At 39.5% G+C, this 14,439-nt stretch overlaps 1 protein-coding gene across 8 annotated transcripts in view; it reads left to right on the top strand.

Annotated features, from left to right (window-relative positions):
• FKBP5 (FKBP prolyl isomerase 5) overlaps window positions 1-14,439 on the top strand; it is a 120,838-nt gene that overhangs the window by 56,651 nt on the left and 49,748 nt on the right. For 6 of the 8 annotated variants that reach the window (XR_003968806.1, XR_003968805.1, XM_030315333.1 and 3 more), the window contains 2 exons: window positions 3,747-3,872; window positions 8,625-8,769. Coding sequence is in view for 6 of the 8 variants with exons in the window: in XM_030315333.1 (XP_030171193.1) it covers window positions 3,768-3,872; window positions 8,625-8,769 (250 nt within the window). In the remaining 2 variants the exon portion in view is untranslated. Of the gene's footprint in view, window positions 1-3,743; window positions 3,873-8,624; window positions 8,770-14,439 lie in introns of all 8 variants that reach the window. The other 2 variants (XM_030315335.1, XM_030315338.1) reach the window with 1 other exon arrangement.

The following is a 14,439-nucleotide window of genomic DNA, read 5'->3' as shown; positions in this document are numbered from 1 at the left end:
CTTATAAAAATCTGTACCCCAAATGACATAACTGGAATTAAGGGAAAAAACTTGGAAAGTTCCGTTTTTTTCCTTATTCTTCCAGATTTATCTGCCTTTGAACGTTGAAAACAGTTTTATTGTTGTTTATCTTTGTGTTTTAATAATTCATGCTACTCCTCTTCTTAGCAACTCCATACTACTTAGAACCATTGTCTGAAATCACCTGTATCCCTTGCAGTGTTAGAACCAAAAATGAAGAGTAAATTTCTTGATCAAGTGAGACTTACAAAGTTAGCAGATCAGCTTACAGATTTTCTATTTATTGAATTTTAGCAAGCCATTGTTTGCTACCCTTTGGATTAGAAGCAAAAGAAAATGCTTTTTGATTGACAATATTTTCATTTAAAAGTTCAGCTGATCCCCAGTTGATGAGCATTGAAAAGAAAGGCATTGTCTTTGGATGTGTGGTGGCCATGCTTTCTCAAAGCTTTTAGTTTTTTTGTGATATTTGTGCTCACACACACTCTCATAAATGATTTGAAAGTAAGTGGCAGACTTCATGACACCTCACCCCTAAATACCTCAGCATGTGTCTCCTGAGAATGAGAATATTATTCTACGTAAAACATTACTACTGTATCACACCCCTGAAAGTTGACATTATAAAGTAATAATAACCTAATGTACAGTCTTACTTTTCCAAGTTTTTCTAATTCTCCCAGAAATGTACTTTTATGATACTTTTGTCCCCCTAATCCAGGATCCGGCCAAAGATCACACATCACATTTGGTTGTGGTGTCTCTTTAGTCTCCTTTATTTGTTTGTTTGTTTGTTTATTTACATCCAAATTAGTTAGCATATAGTGCAACAATGATTTCAGGAGTAGATTCCTTACCACCACTTACCCATTTAGCCCATCCCCCCTCCTACAACCCCTCCACTAACCCTCTGTTTGTTTACCATATTTAAGAGTCTCTTTTGTTTTGTCCCCCTCCCTGTTTTTATATTTTTGTTGCCTTTCCCTTATATTCATCTGTTTTGTCTCAAAGTCCTTATATGAGTGAAGTCATATGATACTCGTCTTTCTCTGACTGATTTCACTTAGCATAATACCCTCCAGTTCCATCCGCGTAGTTGCAAATGGCAAGATTTCATTTTTGATTGCTGAGTAATACTCCATTGTATAGATATACCACATCTTCTTTATCCATTCATCTATCGATGGACATTTGGGCTCTTTCCATACTTTGGCTGTTGTTGATAGTGCTACTATAAACACTGGGGTACATATGTCCCTTCGAAACAGGTCTTTAGTCTCCTTTAAACCAGAGCAGGACCTCTGTCTTTTTTGGGTGAAGGATCTTTCATAACATTAACATTTTAAGGAGTCTGGGCCAGTTGTCTCCTACAATATTCCACAACAAATTTTGTCTTGTCTTCTTGATTAGTTTCAGGTTAAATACTTTTGGTAGGATTACTACATGTATACTTGCCATTCTACCACATCAGGAGGCACAGTGATATCAGTTTGTGTTACTTTGGGTAGTACACAGTTTGATCTTGATGCAGACCACTTGTGCTAAGGAATAGCTGTCAGATCACTTCATTGGAAAGCCCTTTTCCTCTATTAAGTAATATAGATTCATGCTTTGAGACTTTGTGACTGTCCTACTCCTTTAGAACCTTCCACCTGGTTATTGTAATTTGTTCATTGATTTAATTCAGAGTTTTGCCAGGGGTCTACTGATGGACGTCTACTGATGAAGCCCAGGAAATTTTTTTGGGTACATATATTTTTCCAGGAATATGATTCATGACTTGCAAAATATTTTTAAAAATCTTTTGTCCCCCTCTCTTTTGGAGGTGTCTTCTACAAGTTCCTATGCATTAGAGAAGTCTGTTATAAGCAGTAGGTTACTAGAAGCTGGGAACCAACAATGTTCATGTGATTTTCTTAATTATCTAAAGTAGCATCGCATACAGCTGGGCACTTAATTTCTGTTGTTGTTTGTTTGAGAATGCTTTGTTCTGGCCTCTCCCTTATCCTGAGCCAAGCATTTGGATCTTTTGTGTTTGGTATAAAGTGTACTAGAAAATAGAGCAAAGGAGCTTAGCCCCTGGTTTTTGGTGTTCTCTTTGAAGATTTTTGGGCACAGCCGAATTTGATTTGTGTCTTTGTTGACACTGAAGTATATTTGGGTCAATTGGAAATGAGTTAAAACACTGCAATATATTATTATTATGTATTGACTTTAGGGAGCTTTAGATCCATTATTAGCCTAATGCAGAATAGCTGTAGAAGTGGTTAATTCTTGACTTTCCCTGCTCAACCAGGAAAGCAGTATGGAATTAATCATGGCAGGAGCCACTGAGGTGTGTTTTGTTTCATCTATCGATTAGCCTGTTGGTAACACTGGCTTGCCTTGTATGAAAAAGTGTCTGTCATTTGGGTGACTGATAATAACAGTAAGTGCTAATGTTGGAAGGTATACTTCTAAAAATACATATCATACCATTTAATCCAGGTGATCACTCTGTGAAAGTTGTTATTATTTTTATTCTAATTACACAGGTGAGGGGAAAGACAGAGAGAAGTGAAAGATAGCCAACATCAAACAGCTCGTAAGGAGCCCCAGATTCCTTGCTTTTTTTGTTTTAGCACTCTGAAAGGTAGAGGCATTCTGTGGGTTCTAAATATGAACAAAGCATGGCCCTTGTTCTCAAGGACGTTTTAAATCAAACCAGTATGTCTTCTTATAAATATATTAATTATAGGCAGCACATCAAGGGAAGAGCTAGGGAAGCACACAGAAGTGCAGACAGCCTCCAAGTATAGAGTCAAGGTTGGTATGCCGGGGGAAGCATTTGAGAGGGAACATGTCTAGGGAGGAAGAAAAAGTGAGCAAAAGGACCAAGGTGGGAAAGCACAGGGCTTATTATGGCTGAGGGGCTGCTCTGGTTTGGCATGAGCTGCGTGAGATACAGCAAAAGAAAGTGGTGGAAGCTGGGCCTGTGACAGGTTAGGTCGGACTGTGAAGGGCCTCAGAATGCCATGCTAGGGAAGAGAGAGCCTCCTTCCATAGGTATTTTGAGCAGGAAATGAAAAGTGTAGGGTAGCCCTGTAGAGAACCCAGTAATAAGCATGATAAATGCTTACATTTTTAAGTTAAGATCCTGTGCTAATCTCTTCACATGATACACACAGAATCTCACTAACGCCTGCAGTAACTGAACAAAGTACTCTGTCCCTTTTCCAGATGTGAAATCGAGGCTCCGCGAGATAAGGTTTGCAGGTGTCAAACGTATCGCTGGAGCTAAGACTTGGACTGGGGTCTGTGAGCTTCTAAAACCTGTTCTGTTTGCCACTGTGATATATTGTTTTTTAAAAACAGGTCACCTGATACGTTCTTGATCCTCTGTTAAGAATATGGCTGTGGGAAAAAGACATTTTCAAAGTTCCGGAAGTACTGCTTTTCAGTGTGTAATCATGCTAAGGAATGTAATCACCACCAAACCCGACTTGTACTGCTCTCTAATTGGGGCCAGCGCTGCATAGGAAGCTGAAGAACTGGATGATGTTTTATTTACATGCCTCATGACATGAATACATGCCTGTGGCAAACGTTTTTGTGTTCATTTTCACCGTTTAACCTTATTGGCCCCACGTAAATCTTACATCAGGGAGAGCCCAGTTCGTAGGGGCATTTTCAGGTGCTTAAAGCAGTGATATTTTTCCTAGCTAAAATACATTTCTTCTCAGCAGGTTTTCTACTAACAAAAGACCATGACTACTGATGAAGGTGCCAAGAACAATGGAGAAAACCCAGCGGCAGCTGTGGCTGAACGCGGAGAGGATATTACCTCTAAAAAAGATAGAGGAGTATTAAAGGTGAGGTTACAAGGTTGAATGACATGTAGGGAAATTTCCTACCTGGAAGGATTATTTATAAAAATGTTTGTGTTTTTGGTCGGAGGTGGAGGTGGATGTTGTTCACTGAGGCTTACTAAGTGCTAAACTCTCATTTCATCTTCACAACTTGAGGTTTATTTTTTTAATTAAAAAATTTTTAAAGGTTATTTATTTTTGAGAGAGAGAGAGAGAGAGAGCGCACAAGCTGTGGAGAGGCAGAGAGAGAAAGGGACAGAAGATCTGAAGTAGGATCCACCCTGTCAGCACAGAGCCCGATGGGGGGGCTGGAACCCACAAACTGCGAAATCATGACCGGAGCCGAGTGAGCACCCAGGCACCCCGAGGTTTATTTTTATTCCCAGAGAGATGGTGAAATTGAGGCCCCGGTGGGTGAATTAACCTGCCCAGTATCCTAGATCATAGGAAATACAGATCTGGGGGCCAGATCCAAATGACGTAGGACTTAGATAGAGTCCCCCAGTTCTCAGCGTGTACGCATGGGTGGTTATTTTAACGTAATATTTAAGGACGTGAAAGCTAGCTAATGACAATCCAGAAGACTTACTAAAGGAAAAAGAAAAGCCAGCTTGCAGGGTTCAAAAGGATTGTTTTTACATACAGATTCTTGTTTGTGCAATGAAGATATTTTGTGAGGTTTCATCCAAGAATATATCTTACTTCGGAATTAGCTTTCCTCATTAAAACACTACAGGGGACCTGGGTGGCTCAGTCGGTTGAGTGTCCAACTCTTGGTTTCAGCTCAGGTCGTAATCCCAGGGTCATGGGATTGAGGCCTGTTTTGGGCTCATGCTAAGTGTGGAGCCTGCTTCGTCCTCTTTCTCTCCCTCTGCCCCTCTGCCCTGCTCGCACTCTCTCCCTCTCTAAAATTAAAAATTAAAAGTAAAAACTGTGTATGGTTTTCACCGTGTAATTAGTCATTTCTATGTATAGTGTTTTTTTTTTAATGTTTGTTTATTTTTGAGAGAGACAGAGACAGAGACAGAGGACAAGCAGGGGGGAGGGGCAGAGAGCGAGGGAGACACAGAATCCGAAGCAGGCTCCAGGCTCTGAGCTGTCAGCACAGAGCCCGACGCAGGGCTCGAACCCACAAACCGTGAGATCGTGGCCTGAGCTGAAGTCGGACACTCAACCGACTGAGCCACCCAGGTGCCCCTGTGTCTTTTTTTCATTTGTATCTCACAGTGGTCTTGTGAGACGACCAGAGCACCTGTTAATCCTTCCATTTTATTGATGGAAAATGTATATTTGAATTCCATATAAATTAATAAACTGCAGCTGAGAGAAGGTTAAATGCTTTAGTTGTATTAAGTCATGCCTTCTCCTACATTGTTGTTACATGGACAAGTTTTGTATAGTTAATTATTTTTCCCTGAAAGTATGATCTCCCACATTCTAAGTATTATCACTAAGTGAGTTTTAGTATCTCCATGTGTCAGCAGTAGTAAATGAGAATTTTTTAGTTTGTTTTGTCTGATCTTGCTTGTGTGAAAGCTTTTTTTTCTGTGCCTGAATCTTCCGAATGTAGTTGTTTTACCGTTAGCTTGCTACATGCTAAGCCAAATTTTGGAAGACTTTCAACTACAGAAATAAGGGCTTTATACCATAGATTTGTATCATGCTCTCATTTTTCAGAGGGCTTCTCAGTCTATAACTATATGAATTCCTTATCCCAAACTCCAGGATACTTCTAGAGACAGTAGAAATGGTGCAGGCAGTCTGCAGCATCTCCTCGCTCTATTTAAGTCTTTCTCTTTCATGTTTTCAGTGTACCCACCCATGCAGAGAACATGTTCCTCAACCTGCCTCCAACCCTGTTTTGTTCCAGGGAGTAAATCTGATGAGATTTTTAGGCTTGTAAGACGCATTTTGAGATTGTAAGCCCTTTAAATCATATCACTTATCACTGTCTAGAGCCTTAGGTTTCACCATGGGGCTTTTGGTTAAGATTAAATAGTCTACTAACTGTGCGACATGGGGCGATGTAGTTAACCTCTCTTTGATGAAATTTCCTCATTGTAAAATTGGAACAATACTACTACCTACCTCATAGAGTTACTGGGATTATATAAAGCATTTAGCACAGTGCCTCATCTGTAGTAACCTCGTTTATTCCCTATTACATACATAACTTTTTAAAAGACCAAGGCACGTCTGGGAAGTCAGTGACTAGCTCAGGAAAATAAAATTACACTGTGGAGCTTACATTTTTAAAATGAATCGAGACTAAAATTCATTCCTTAATGCAACTGCTTAAGGCACCTCCTCACATCTTCCCATTTCCTCCTACCCAGAGCCCCTAGCAACTAACATTCTATTCTCTGTTATGAGTTCAGCTTTTTTAGATGTCACATATAAGTGAGATCACACAGTGTCTGTCTTTCTCTGTCACTTAGCATAATGCTCCTAAGATCCATCCATGTTGTCACAAATGGCAAGATTGTGTTCTTTATTGTGGCTGAATTAACATTCCACTGTGTGTATATGTGCCACATTTCTCTTGATCCATTCATTTGCGTATGGATCCTTAGATTGTTTCCAGGGTTTAGCTGTTGTAAATATTGCTGCCCTGAACATGGGGTGCATAGATCTTTTTGAGCTAGTGTTCTCGTTTTCTTCAGATAAATACCCAGAAGTAGAATTGCTGGATCGTATCGTAATTCTATTTTTAATTTATTGAGGAAACTTCACACTATTTTCTACAGTGGCAGCACCCATTTACATTCCTGCCACCAGTGCACGGAGGTTCCCTTTTCTCCATATCCTCACCAGCACTTGTTTTTTCTCGTCTTTCTCATCACAGCCATTCTAAAAGGTGAGGTAAAGTCTCGTGGGTTTGATTTACATTTTGGGGATTGTTTTGTTTTTCCATTACTTCCTTTTTAACAAGTGTATAGAAACACAACTGATTTCTGTGTGTTGATTTTGAATCCTCCCACTTCACTGAATTCATTGATTAGTTCTAACAGGTTTTTAGTGGAGTTGCAGTAATGGTTCTCATCTTTATTTTTTTATTTTTTGAGAGAGAGTGGATGAGGGAGGAGAGGGAGAGAGAGAATCTCAAGCAGGTTCCATGTTCAGTGCGGAACCCAACATTGGGCTCAATCTCATGACCCTGAGATCATGGCCTGAGCCAAAGTCAAGAGTCCTACGCTTAGCCGACTGAGCCACCCAGGCTCCTCCGATTCTTTTCCTGTAAACAATGTCTGGACTTTTGAACTAAGAAAGTTGTAGAATAGAAGTTTACCGTGTTTACATGGTGATAAGAGGGCGGGGCTGGTAGGACACAACTTAAAGAACTTAGGAGCAAATGATTGAATTCTTTATATAAAGTTTCAGACTCTTCCCCTAATACGATGTTTCTTGGGCATGAGCTACCATCCTCTGTTACCTAATAAAGATGATTAATTTGGCATAGGTGATTGACAGAATAAATTATACCACCACACGCCTGGATTTGATTTTCTTTTCCCAGAACTGACCAACTGCATTAGTGGCCTACTCTGCCAAGAACAAAATAAGTATACTGGATTTTATGACGGCTAAATATTTTTCAGCCTGGAGCTTTTTTTTTTGGCATTTGCTTTACTAGAAAACAAGTTTTTCAGTATCATATCAAACTATGCAGTGATGCTGGGTTTTTTGCACATTGAATATTCTTCATATAAAAGGAAGTGGAACCTGTTATACTAGGAAGTTGAGCTTTTTGAAAGTAAACCAAACTTGGGGCGCCTGGGTGGCGCAGTCGGTTAAGCGTCCGACTTCAGCCAGGTCACGATCTCGCGGTCCGTGAGTTCGAGCCCCGCGTCGGGCTCTGGGCTGATGGCTCGGAGCCTGGAGCCTGTTTCCGATTCTGTGTCTCCCTCTCTCTCTGCCCCTCCCCCGTTCATGCTCTGTCTCTCTCTGTCCCAAAAATAAATAAACATTGAAAAAAAAAATTTTTAAAAAAATAAAAGGAAGTGGAACCTGTTATACTAGGAAGTTGAGCTTTTTGAAAGTAAACCAAACTTGGGGCGCCTGGGTGGCGCAGTCGGTTAAGCGTCCGACATCAGCCAGGTCACGATCTCGCGGTCCGTGAGTTCGAGCCCCGCGTCAGGCTCTGGGCTGATGGCTCGGAGCCTGGAGCCTGTTTCCGATTCTGTGTCTCCCTCTCTCTCTGCCCCTCCCCCGTTCATGCTCTGTCTCTCTCTGTCCCAAAAATAAATAAAAAACGTTGAAAAAAAAAATTAAAAAAAAATAAATAAAAAAAAAAAAAGAAAGTAAACCAAACTAGTGGAATTTAGTCAAAAGGTAATGTTTTTAGCAAAAGAGGGAAGTAAATAAAATCTCACCTTTTGAAACTTGCTTTAGACTTCTTTTTGAAGATTTTTGAAAGGCCACTCATCTTTTTGTTCTGATTCAGTTTATATGTGAACTGGTTCTATGTTTTGAGAGATTTTAGTGTCAAAGCATGAAGCAGGATCTATTGGTTATATTATTACCTTATTTTGAGGGGATAGTGTGCTTGACAGTGAAATTAAATATAGCATTAAAGATTTAGAGTAGTATAGGAAGGTTTCCTAACAGAATTATTGAGAGAACTGGGAGGGAAGCCTTGAGAAAGGACAGGTAATTATTTGCAAATCTGCCTGGGTAATGTAGAATGGATTCTGTGACCTTTTTTATTTGATTAGAATAAAATCAGCTCCTTTTTTTGATGTTTGTCTTTTCCAGATTGTCAAAAGAGTGGGAAATAGTGAGGAAATGCCAATGATTGGCGACAAAGTTTATGTCCATTACAAAGGAAAATTGTCAAATGGAAAGAAATTTGATTCCAGTCATGATAGAAATGAACCGTTTGTCTTTAGTCTTGGCAAAGGTAAGAGGGTGTTTTTTGAGTTGTGTTTTGCTTAGACTTATTGCTATTTATATTATATAGAAGCTGGTCGATCCTGTATAGGAGCTAGTAGATTTTTAGGGGGTCCATAATGTCAAAGTTATTTTCATAATGTTATTAAGATGTTGTCTAGCTTTTTACCGTGTTGACATTCGCACTGATGGTACAAAAGCTACAGTGGTAAAAACTGCTGCTGCCGTTAGCACAGATCTGGGCTACGGCACAAACTATATGAGTAATCGATATTCTTCGATGCCCTCATTTGCTGTTTAAAGAAGAAAAAGGAGGGAAGCCCATGTCACTTAATGTCCTTGATAACAGTGTAAAAAATACCAATCGTATTAAATCCTAATCCTCGGCTTTGGCATTGTTCTGCTGTTTTGTGACAGACAGGGAGGCACACAGAGCACACTTCTGTACTCGAGGACAGTGGTTGTCTCCTGGGAAAGCACTTGTGCACTTAACGTGAGTGAAGAACTGAATGAGGTGCATTTTTCCAGAAAACACCATTTTTATTAGAAAGGGCAAACTGGGGGCGCCTGGGTGGCTCGGTCGGTTAAGCGTCTGACTTCGGCTCAGGTCATGATCTTGCGGTCCGTGAGTTCAAGCTCCGCGTCGAGCTCTGTGCTGACAGCTCAGAGCCTGGAGCCTGCTTCTGGATTCTGTGTCGCCCTCTCTCTCTGACCCTCCCCTGTTCATGCTCTGTCTCTCTGTGTCTCAAAAATAAATAAATGTTAAAAAAAAAAAAAAAAGAAAGAAAAAAAAAGAAAAAAAAGGGCAAACCGTTATTGTTCGGATTTGATTATTCAGTATTGGCAGATAACTTTCTTAAAAATGAATGAAACGAGCCTGTCACTTCCAGGAAAACAGCTGACAGTATTTGTAACCATTGAGTTTTCAAATGAAAATTCTAGTTCTGGGAAATTTGTATCTGCCACGGTGAGCTTGACAGCTTCCCAGAACTTAAAAGACTTCTGATGAGATCGATGGATGTTCAGGAATGTGGTTTTTAAAATATCATCCAGTGAAATGTGTTAACGTGTGGAAGATCTGTGTAACTCAGTGAACGAATATTTTCCCAATACAAGATGTTACAAAATCATGTGTGACTAAAAAGATCCATTCGTTTTGCAGGCTAGATCAGTGGATTTTAGTGTAACATAATATTAACGAAAAGTTCCTTGATCTGCTTTCAGATTCTCCATTGCAACTAACTTTTATGAAACTGCCACTTGTCCAGCTTGCATGTCCTCTCAGATGATTATATTCATAATTATCTGAAAAGGCTGTTAAAGTAGTCCTACCTTTTCCACCTATCTTTTGGGTTTGGATTTTTTCTGTAGATTTAAACTCAGATTGCAACAGATGAATGCAGAAGTGGGTATGAGAATTTGGTTGTCCTCTGTCAAGTCAGACACGTTTTACACTTGTTAAACTGCAAAACAATGCTGTCCTTACTAATTTTTTACAAATATAGTTGCTTTTCATAAAAAATTTTTTTGTTTTAACATATATGAGGCTGTTACTATTTTTCAATAGTAAATGTACTATTTTTGAATTGGTAAGTAACTATTTAATTTTTAATGTGGTAGATATCAGTAGATAGATAAACAAGTTCTTTGGGGTCTTCAATTTTTAAGATTAAAGGGGTCCTGAGGAAAAAGGTTGAGAAGCACTATTTTCAGGTCTTAAGTGTTATTTTTACTAATTCATTTTCAAATGCTTTTGCGTGTCTTTAGTTAATTTAGTACTTTCTTTAATCTTGTGAGAATAATAGCCCATACATGAAACTAGACTTTGTGGACCATGTGGCTTGTTGAAAGTTAGTGGCTGAGTTACCACTGTTTTTAATCCTTATCTGCTACAGATAGAACAGATCTCTAGTTCGTTCCCAGATTAAGTGTGGGAGAAAAGGATTGGACCCCCCCCACCCTCCCCCCCACACTGGTCTACCACCATGGCTCAGTGTTGACTATAACCCCTTTCATTTTTTACTGTACCACCTGAAATGAATTGTTAACCAGGCATGGTCTGGGAAAGAAAAGAGCCAGTGAGGAACTGCAGACTTAAACTCTTTCTGCCTCTCTTGTATCCTGCCTTTCCTGGTACTCACAGGCCTGTGTCCTGGTGACTCCTGCTTCTTGTCCGGCTGTACCCTTCCCGGGCTCTGGTGCAGCCTGTGCCACTGCTCCCTTCTCCTTTGGGTCTTCAGTGAGTTGGTGGCTCGTGTGAGATTAATCTTGTGTTTCAGTACGATGGCAATCAAATACAGATTCTTTTTGTCGAGAAAGCGGGTAATGATTGACAGTTAAATTAGAATTTTTTTCTTTTTTGTTGATTCAGAGATGTGAACCTCCAGGGCCACCAGCATGGCTGTGGCATCAGCATTTAATTTAGATGACCTCAGAGTAAATGGCCTCATCAGACATCTGTGTTTCCACTGCTCCCCCTGCCCCCTTCAAACTCTTACTCTACCTTTTGAATTTCTGTCCTAAAGAAGTTGATGGATTTAAGCCAACAAGTCTCTTCAGCAGCTATCTTTGCGAGTAGACTTGCTAAGAATTGCTAAGAACTGGGGGGACAAAAAAGAATTGCTAAGAACTTATGCTGCTATCTTTTCTACCTGCATTTTCTTAATAAACTACCCTATGCTGAATGAGTCTTTTATGTTTCCTAGAATTTTGAGCAGAGATAAAGGAGGCAGCTTTCAGTTGACTTGGTACCTATGACACACCTGTCTAGAGACAGTGTGGTCTCTTGGGGAGAGCATCCACCTGGGTGTTAGGAAGCCAGAGTTCCTATCTTCACTCTTTCCTGTGTTATGTTAACATGAGTAAGCCACCTAACCTTCCCTGCTCCTCTAAAAAGGAGGCGCATCTGTAGAAAAGCATTAAGATTAATTCTGGCTATGATTTCATTCTTGTACCTTCTGTAAAGATTACAGGAATGAAAACCATAAAAGACTAAGATAAAGCAAGAAACATTGGCAGGCAGTTTATAATTTTTTGTGGGTTTTTTTTTAAATGTTTATTTTTGAAAGAGAGAGCACACAGGGGAGGGGCAGAGAGAGAGGGAGACACAGAATCTGAAGCAGGCTTCAGGCTCTGAGCTGTCAGCACAGAGCCTGATGCAGGGCTCGAACCCACAAACCGTGAGATCATGACCTGAGCCAAAATCGGATGCTTAACCAACTGAGCCACCAAGATGCCCCTGCCTTGCCTTTTCATTTTAATTGGTCTTTAAAGGAACAATTTTAATTTTGATGAAGTCTACTTTGCTAATTTTTTTTATGGCTTACCTATTATGATTGACCATTTTTGTTTTCATTTGGTTTGGGTTTTTTGTTTACATATGAGGACACTACAGAGAGAAGAAGTAAGCCATTAGCCCATGGTTATACAATAAAGTGGTAGGGCCAGGATTCAAACACAAGCAATTTCTTTCAAGGTGTATGTATCTTAAGGTTTAAAACTAGCTTAAACTAGGTACAAAAACGAAATAGGTCCTCATCCAGCAGAATTTACTGAGTGCCTACTGTACACCAGACAGACACTTTTCTTACAGGAATGCTGTAGTTACAGAGGTTTATCAAAAGCAAAGTTTCTGCGGGCACCTGGGTGGCTTAATCAGTTAAGTGTCTGACTCTTAGTTTCTGCTCAGGTCATGATGTCGTGGTTCATGGGTTTGAGCTCCGTGTTGGGCTCTGCGCTCACAGTGTGGAGACTGCTTGGGATCCTGTGTATCCCTCTCCCTTTGCCCCTCCCAGTTCGTGCTCTTTCTCTCCCTCCCTCCCTCCCTCCCTCCCTTCCTTCCTTTCTTTCTCTCTCTCTCTCTCTCTCTCTCTCAAAATAAATAAATAAAATTTTTTAAAAAGCAAAATTTTTGCTATTACCTGCTTGATGTTATGGGTTGAATTCCTATTTTGAAAGTTTGTTGTTTTTTTTTAAATTGAAGTATGTTTTTTTCATGCACTTTAAGTCTTGACAACATCTTACAACTGGTAAAGCACTACTAGTAATGGGTAACCGTGTAGCCAACTTCCTGTGGGTTGTTTGTGGCTTAACCATGTGCTCCCTTTAAATTTCTGTTGATGCTTTTGCTCCCACTTAAATATATCCTTAACATCTGGGTTTTTGTTTGTTTGTTTTACATGCAGTTTAGGAGTATTCAGGATTGCTTTTAGGCCAAAATATTTAATTTTTCTAACCTTCTCCAAAAGTGTGAGCCAGAAAGACAGCAAACTTTGAGAAAGTACGTTCTTTGGCTTTACCTGGTGCTTTGCAGTAGAGGAAGAATGCTTTTGATTTCCATTGCTCTGTTAATGGATACTGGGGAGAAGCCTGTTGGGGCAGGGTGAGACTAAACTGTGGGAAGCTAACAAATTTCTAACTCCATTTATATAAAATTATAGCATGGACCCTGTTGTTTAATTGAGTATAATGTTATGGTATTATAGTTTATAATTCTTTAGGAAATAGAAAATAATCAAGACCTGACTCCTGCCTTCAAGTATCTAACAGTTTAGCCTGGCAGAGTTGATGTTAATCCTTAATGAGGCTGTCCCAGGTCAGATTATGCTACCATTCCTATTTTCCCTCTCTTTTTAAAAAAATTATAAAGCCATGAGAATGGGAAGATATTCTCCTGTGATCAGTTTTCTTAGTAATCAGAGAACTGCCAAAAATGAATGTAACAGAAGGCATGATCACCTTAGAAGAATCTTAAAATGTAAATTTATTTGTTCAATTCATAATCAAGATACTTTTGGTAGAGAGTAGAGAGGATTATCAGAGCCCTTTTGTAAGACATTCTGAAATAGAACCAAAACAATTCATAAGAGGAAAAAGTAAACAGGAAAAGCTAATTTGCTTTATCTAGTATAAAAAGAAGAAAAACATTGTCCATATATATATATATATATATATTTTTTAATGTTTATTCATTTTTGAGAGACAGAGAAGTGTGAGTGGGGGAGGGATGAGAGGGGGAGGCACAGAATCCAAAGCAGGATCCAGACTCTGAGCTGTCAGCACAGAGCCTGATGTGGGGCTTGAACTCAAGAACCACGAGATCATGACCTGAGCCAAAGTCAGACACTTAACCGACTGAGCCACTCAGGTGCCCCGACGTTGTCCATTTTATAATGATATGCAACTTTCTTTTTTTTAATAGAAAATATTAGCAAAATACTCATAGAATTAAAATAGCAGAAATTTGTACTAAGTCCTGGAAATCCTTCAATGAAGGTAAAGCAGGAATAAATCAGATGTGTGTTTTTAATTATCTGAAACTTATTAGTGATTATGCTTATATTTAAGAGAGTATCAACTCTTCTGTTTTGAATGGAAACCCTTCTACGGCAAAATTATTTTATCTTTTTTGTCCTCTATTCCCACATTAAAAAGTATTTTTCTATATAATACATCTTTCATCCTGTAGAATTTTAAATATGCTCATATTTCAAATGCATACCTACATTTAAAAGTTATATAGTGAATAATTTTCATCTAGGGTGCCAAGACCAGTATTTTCAGTGGGGTGCCTGGGTGGGGTGGTTCAGTCAGTTAAGCGTCCGATTCTGGGTGTTGGCTTAGGTCATGATCTCACAGTTCAGGCTCTGCGCTGACGGTGTGGAGCCTGCTTGGGATTCTC

This window comes from Lynx canadensis, chromosome B2 (genome assembly GCF_007474595.2).
Source record: "Lynx canadensis isolate LIC74 chromosome B2, mLynCan4.pri.v2, whole genome shotgun sequence".
Lineage (NCBI taxonomy): Eukaryota > Metazoa > Chordata > Mammalia > Carnivora > Felidae > Lynx > Lynx canadensis.
The sequence above is the reverse complement of the archived record's forward strand: the minus strand, read 5'-3'. Positions and strand labels throughout refer to the sequence as shown.